Source organism: Nicotiana attenuata, unplaced genomic scaffold, assembly GCF_001879085.1.
Source record: "Nicotiana attenuata strain UT unplaced genomic scaffold, NIATTr2, whole genome shotgun sequence".
Classification (NCBI taxonomy): domain Eukaryota; kingdom Viridiplantae; phylum Streptophyta; class Magnoliopsida; order Solanales; family Solanaceae; genus Nicotiana; species Nicotiana attenuata.
Window position 1 is genome coordinate 115,063 of NW_017671013.1, and position 6,779 is coordinate 121,841.

Here is a 6,779-nt window from a genome sequence, read left to right on the forward strand (position 1 = left end):
CAATAATATTGCAATTTTTTAAATGCAGAACGGTCAATAATCTTGATTCAAGAATCGCCAAGGAAAATTTGTAGAAATAATAGTTACTTGGTAGGGACAAATAGAATTCCGTCAAATTGTTGTCTGCGGCAAGTTTGATGATTGGGTGGAGATCAGAGCAGTGGCGACATGATGAGAGCTTATATTGATTGCAGTCTGCACAGTATCTGTCTGTAGAATATTTTCGTCGAATGATGTAATCATGTGACGCCAATTTGTGGAAACAAGAGAAGCTATTGTTCTCTGTCTCAGAGTGAGAGAATGAAGGATTTGGTGGAGGATTTCATCTGGTAATTTTGAAGATAATCCATCAGAAGCTGGAGGCCGTGAATTTGTGTGAGTTTTCTTTGATTTTGTAGGGTTAGTACTATATAAGGCTCGCGTACTATCACTTTTATTTATTAAAAAAAAAAACATTAAAAAGTGAATGTCCATTCCTTATATAGTGAAATTTAGCAAACAAAAGTTTTCTAGAAAGAAAAAGAAATTCTATGATTTCTTTCCTTAATACTGCTAGTAAGTATCTTTTCTTGGAGAACAAGATCTGTATATAATTGTAAGAACACGGAAAGTAAGTAGTTTGTAAAGGCTTGAAACTTGCAATGCTGAGGGAAGAAAATTAACACACTGCAACCAACAACCAAACCTTCAAGTTTGAAATAAACAATCACACCATCAAATTCCTTGTAGTAAGTTTTCATTTCAAGCATAGGCATGTAATGTAAAAACACTAAGCATCGTAATAACAAAGTTGAAGAAACCATCCACATCCGGTTTTATAATTTATGTTTTAGACTTCACCCAGTCTTTTGAGGCAATTAGGCAAACTACAACATTAACAGTTTTATACTACTGCATTCTATCTTAAATCAACATCCAAACATTTTACACAAGGATCATGGTTCGATTTAAGAATCGAGACGATAAAAAGGAAGGTAAATATGGATGCTTATTGATGTTTATAGACAACTTGGGCTTTAGGTGAAGCACGCTGAAAATTTGTTAGCTCAGCAAGTATTACAGTTCCAGAATCTTCAACTAGACATGGTTGGATTAGCATTCTCACCAGCACTGGAGACTTGGCTAACAGAAGCTTCATAAGCTGCATCTCACGGATTGTGCCATTAGTCCGTATTAGCTTAACTTCCCTGAGGTGATTAAATGACACATCCGAGAATTGTTCTACTTCAAGACATTCTAGAGCAGGTATATCGTTGCCATCACCGGCCTCCACCTAAGAAAGATTAACCAAAACTCAACTCGTTGAGCTTATTTATGATTTAAAGAGTACGAAAATAAGAAAGAGAAAGAAGGAAACCTTAATTTCCACATATTGTAAACATGGGAAGCTTCTTAGCAAGCAAAGAGCACATGAAACCTCTTCCAAGACAAACAGACAAATACTTGATATGCAAAGATGTTTGACAAAGTTAAGATTAAAGGGAAGCCTTGTTGGTACTTCACCTGCTCCTGCAAAAAAGAACTAAAAACAAAATGCCAAAAATCAGAATGCCTCAAAGCCCAAAAGACAATCAACCATTGAAAATGCAATACAATAAAGTCATGAAGCAACATTTACCGTGTCATTCAGATGGAGATGCTCGAGAGCAATAAGAGGCTCAAAAAACTTGGCAATATTACATTTTTCTTCCACATAATTTTCCTGTGTAAGTAAAAGTTTTGCCAGAAGAGGGATACTCTTAAAGCAAATACATCTTATATTGCCTGTGAAGTCAAAGGATCTCAGCATCGGAGCATTAATTTCAATGATGTCACTTAAACCTGAGATTTGCAGCACCAATTGCTCGAGCAACGGGGAATGAGAGATTAAACTTTCAAGCAACTTGGAAGAAATTGAAACGTTATATAATTTCAGGCTAGTTAACCTATCAAATCCTTTGAAGGTTGGAGGAGGAAGTATTAAACAATTTTTTAGAGTCAGATGCCTTAACTGCAAACATCCGAAAAATGAAGAAGGCAATTTGTACTGGTTACCCCTCGGAAGTCTTAGAACAAGATGTTGAATGACATTCCTAGAGAGGAAATACATCAAGTTATCAAGATTAGGACAACCTTCCAAGCCAGGAATGCATAGAGTAAACTTCGTAATTGGTCCTACATGAAGGGTCAAAATGTGGTAGATAATCTTTGTGAAGTTACTTGTAATGTATGTTAGATCCTTTTTAGTTTTCCAAAGTGCTTGATCAAGCGCCAACTGTGGAAGTCTACACCAGTTATATCTCCATTTCTTCGCCAAGATGCTTGTCCTCACAGCATCTCGTAAAGGCAAACGGATAAGAATTTCATCAACTACATTCTCGGGAAGATTGTTAAGTACATCAGGGGGTAAAGTTCGAACACAATGCTTTTTGCCCTTTGGAGCCATCGTAGATAAAAATTCGCCAATAAGAACCTGTAGAAATCAAACACGAATACAAAGATGAGGAAGATCTCCAAACTGCTGCAACACTTCATTAATACAGAGGAATATTCAGATTTATTATACAAAAGGAAAAGTTAAAACAATAGAACGAGAACCCAATTAGCATTTGCTTCTATTACGCTTATCAACGGACATCTATAGCCAAACAAAAGTTCAAATTAGTAGCCTAAAGAAGCTTAATAGATTTTTTCTCACAATTTGCATAACCCTAAGCTTGCCTGACAATTATAAACACAACGGAAACTAGTTGAAGCGACTCATCATTCTCCTTTCAAACAAATCAAAAATGCTTCTGTCAACCAAATTAAGATCAAAATCAAGCTTCTAAGCTGTCTTTCTCCTTTTCTTTTTTATAAAAGTAAAATTCTGTTTTCAATCCCATTACAAAAAAGAAACATCAGTTGCTGCACCTTGGACACCACCCTCTTACCCCCGAAAGCGTTCTTTTTCGGGAGAGGTGCACAAACCGCCATTCTTAGGGCTGCTATTCAGGGCCAGTACTATTTTAGTCCTGAATTTTAAACTAAAAATCTTAATTTCAGGACAATTCAAGACATAAAAATTAAACTGAACAACTAAAATCAGGAGGCACAGGCTAATTCCTAATTAACAGCCCTTTAGAGTGACTATCTGGTGTCATTTCTACTTCTTTTTCACTTAAAGAATTCATGCACATACCCAAGAAAATCAACATCTAAAAAGAGTACGAAGAAAGGAAGATAGAGCCTTTGTTTCATAAACTAACACCGCTCAAATGGGAAAAAATGATTTTTGAAAAAGGAATAGCAGAAGCAGAATTTTAAGCTTACCTAGAACTAAGATTACTGAAATTGGAAATCCAAAATCAAGTCTTCAGCTGCTGAGGAAGCACTTTGTACTTTTCAAGTCTTAAGTACTTTTGCCCTTTTGGCTTTTAACTCTTTGGATTGATCGGCAAAGAGAGAGAGAGAGAGAGAGAGAGAGAAGGGAACTGGAATCATAGATTGTAGAGAAAGAAGTTTTCTTAAATTAGAGGAAATTGAAAGGGCAAAGGACGGGAAATTTTCACAAATAGCCATTTATCCTATAATTAATAAAATAGCCATAATCTTATAATTTCAAATTCTGTAAGTGAAACTTGGAATAATATCACAGACGTTATAAAATAAAGATTTTAAAGTAAAGAAACCGAACACAAGTATAGAGAGAGATTTATTATTCAACTTTAATTTTATATACATAATAAACTGAAATCTTCCCTATTTATAAAAGAAAGGAAGTTGATGTGTAAGGTGTTATGTAAGCTCCTATTGCAAGCTGCTGTGTAAGCTGCTACTGCAAACTGCTATGTAAGCTGTTACGTACCATATATACAAAATCTTCTACCGGGAATAATGTTTATCCATAACGGATACCGAAATAATAAGCTTCTTTAGGAGGCTTATTTCCAATAGAGTACTAAATAGATAAACATATTTACAGCGGAGTCCCATATGGGTAAACTTCTTCGAGAAGTTTATTTATAGCGGAGTACTAAATGAACACTCATAACATATATATATATATATATATATATATATATATAACACACTCCCCCTGGATGTTTACTAAAAGATAATGTGCCTCACTAAAACCTTACTAGGAAAAACCCCGTGGAAAAATATCCTAGTGAAGAAAAAAGAGTACACATATTTAGTAATACGCATTGCTAGTTGCCTCATTAAAAACCTGTAAGGAAAACCCCGTGGGAAAAAATCTTAGTAAGGAAAAAAGAGTGCATCGCGTATTTTACTCCCCCTGATGAAAATCTTGTGACTAATATTTGAGTCTCCGCATTCCAATCTTGTATACCATCTCCTCAATAGTTGAATTTGTAGAGAATATTAACCACCACTATTTCAGATCGATTTAAATTAATCTCATCAAACCAAGATGCTGTTGCAAGTCATTTCATTGAGTTGCTTGCAACCTGCCTGCATCAGCTGCTTGTAGAAAACTTCAATGGAGTACTAAATGGATAATCTTCTTCAGGAAGATTATCTACAACGGAGTAATAAATAGACATCATCAATAATATTTTCGTAACACTCCCTTTTGGATGTTCATTATTATGGGCCTCATTAAAACCTTACTAGGAAAAACCCCGTGGAAAAAAATCCTAGTCAAGGAAAAAGAGTACACTAATAATATACATTGCAAGTTGCCTCATTAAAAACTTTACCAGGAAAAAACCAGTGGAAAAAAACCTGAGCAGGGGAAAAAGAGCATGATGCAGAGACTTAGGTATATCAGGACCAAGGAGATCATCATCCTCTTCTAGAGGTAAGAACGGATCCTTATTCACTTTAAGTGATCAAAAAAATCATCGGTGTACTCAATGAGTGTGCTTTGTCCATGTAAAAGCATTTTAAGACTTTTTTGGTATAGGCAGATTGATGGATAAAAATCACGTCTGCTAAATGTTCAATTTGCTGACTACAACAAAGTTTTGTGATTCCAAGATCTTTCATCTCAAATTCTTTCTTAAGATATTCAATTGCCTTTTGGAGCTCTTCTGGAGTTCCAACAAGATTTATGTCATCAACAAAAACAGCAAGTATAACAAATTCTGATGATTTCATTTATAATAAAATACATTGACAAATAACATCACTTACGTAACCTTCTTTCAGCAAATATTCACTGAGGCGATTATACCATATACGCCCAGATTGATTTAAACCGTACAAAGATCTTTGTAATTTAATCGCATACATTTCTCAAGACTCTGAATTACATGCTTCGAGCATTTTTAAATCCTTGAGGGATCTTCATATAGAATTAATCAAATAAGTCATATATGTTATGCCTTGCATTTAAATGGCATGACATCTTCAGGTGTCTGGACTACAGGTCTGATCCTCACATTCTTTTACAATATTGTGCACTATATTGTATCAAATATATCATCGACAATCATTTTGTATCGGTTCGCAAGCGACATAACTTGTTGAGATTTCATCACTTTCTTCATTTTCAGTTACCTGAACTTAATTAAATTACATGAATATATCATTGATCTCATCATTTAATTTGTGATTTGGGTTGAAAAATTTTGGAAAAAATAGAGAAAACGTCTTAGACCAAATTTTGGGAATTTGAGCGACATTTTAGTGTCAGATTTGAGTAATTTTGGTATGGTTGGACTCGTGGTTGAATGGGTATTCGGATTTGTAACTTTTATCGGATTCCGAGTCATGAGCTCGGGTTGGCTTTTGAGTTGACTTTTTGACTTTTGATTAATAACTTAGCATTTTCATATGAAATTAATTCCTATAGCTTGAGTTGATTGTATCAAATTGTTTGTGGCTAGATTCGAGGCGTTCGGAGGCCGATTCGCGAGGCAAGGGCTTGTTGGGGTAGAGATTTGCAGGGTATGAGGTAAGTAACACTTCTAAACGTGGTTTCTGAGGGTATGAATCCCTGAAATTACGTTCTATGTGATTGGTGTTGAGGTGACGCATGTTAAGTGACGGACGTGTAGGCATGCACCGTAGTAATTATGATTCAGTCGATTCTGTGGAACTGTGTAGTTATCTTATCTGAATATTATTATTATACTCTATGTGCAAGAGCATTTGAGTTGTGATTTATGTTAGAAATGATGTTTAGGATATGTGCTGGAGCTATTGGGACCCACATTGATCGTTCCTTGCTGTTGAGTTATTTGCTTAATTGCATTTATGTACTTAGTCGCATAATCATTGCATATCATATCTCAGCCTCTGTTATCATACATTTTCACATCATGTATCATTGATTTGGGCTGCTTGGCATGAGTTTTGTGAGACCGAGAGACTGGAGAGATTGATGACTGATTGAGGCCGATGGCCTGTTTGTGAGTCATATTGATGGGATCAGGCTGCACGTCGCAGTGGGTACTATTAACTCATGATGGGATCGGGCTGCATGCCGCAACAGGTATTATTGATTCATGATGGGATCTAGATGCGCTCTGCAGCAGGTTTTATTAGCGCTAGGGCAGGATTCGCCCCTCCGGAGTCTGCACACCCACAGTGAGCGCAGTTGCTATTGATTCATGATGGGATCAGGTTGCACGCCGCGGCGGGAACAGTACAGTGTTGAGTGATTGAGTGTGACGAGTGAGAATTGAGCGAGTCAGATTGAGTACTCTGAGAGTGTGAGTGTTGACATCCAATTTTGTCCTTCCTTTCTTTCAAATTACTTCTTTAAGCTTCTAATATCACTAAAGTGTAATAACATAATTGTACCATTTTTAGGAATAGTTCTAATTATCACTAATAATATAGAAAACGTT

General features: G+C 35.8%; 1 protein-coding gene across 1 annotated transcript; it reads right to left on the minus strand.

The window, feature by feature from the left end:
• Positions 1-779: 779 nt before the first annotated feature.
• LOC109205226 (F-box/FBD/LRR-repeat protein At1g13570-like) lies at positions 780-3,467 on the minus strand. The gene is made up of 4 exons (XM_019367911.1): positions 3,292-3,467; positions 1,619-2,452; positions 1,358-1,522; positions 780-1,273 (listed from the first exon to the last, which is right to left on the minus strand). Exons 2-4 carry the CDS (start codon positions 2,423-2,425, stop codon positions 989-991), a joined length of 1,257 nt encoding a protein of 418 aa, XP_019223456.1. The 5' UTR covers positions 2,426-2,452; positions 3,292-3,467; the 3' UTR covers positions 780-988.
• Positions 3,468-6,779: the final 3,312 nt, after the last annotated feature.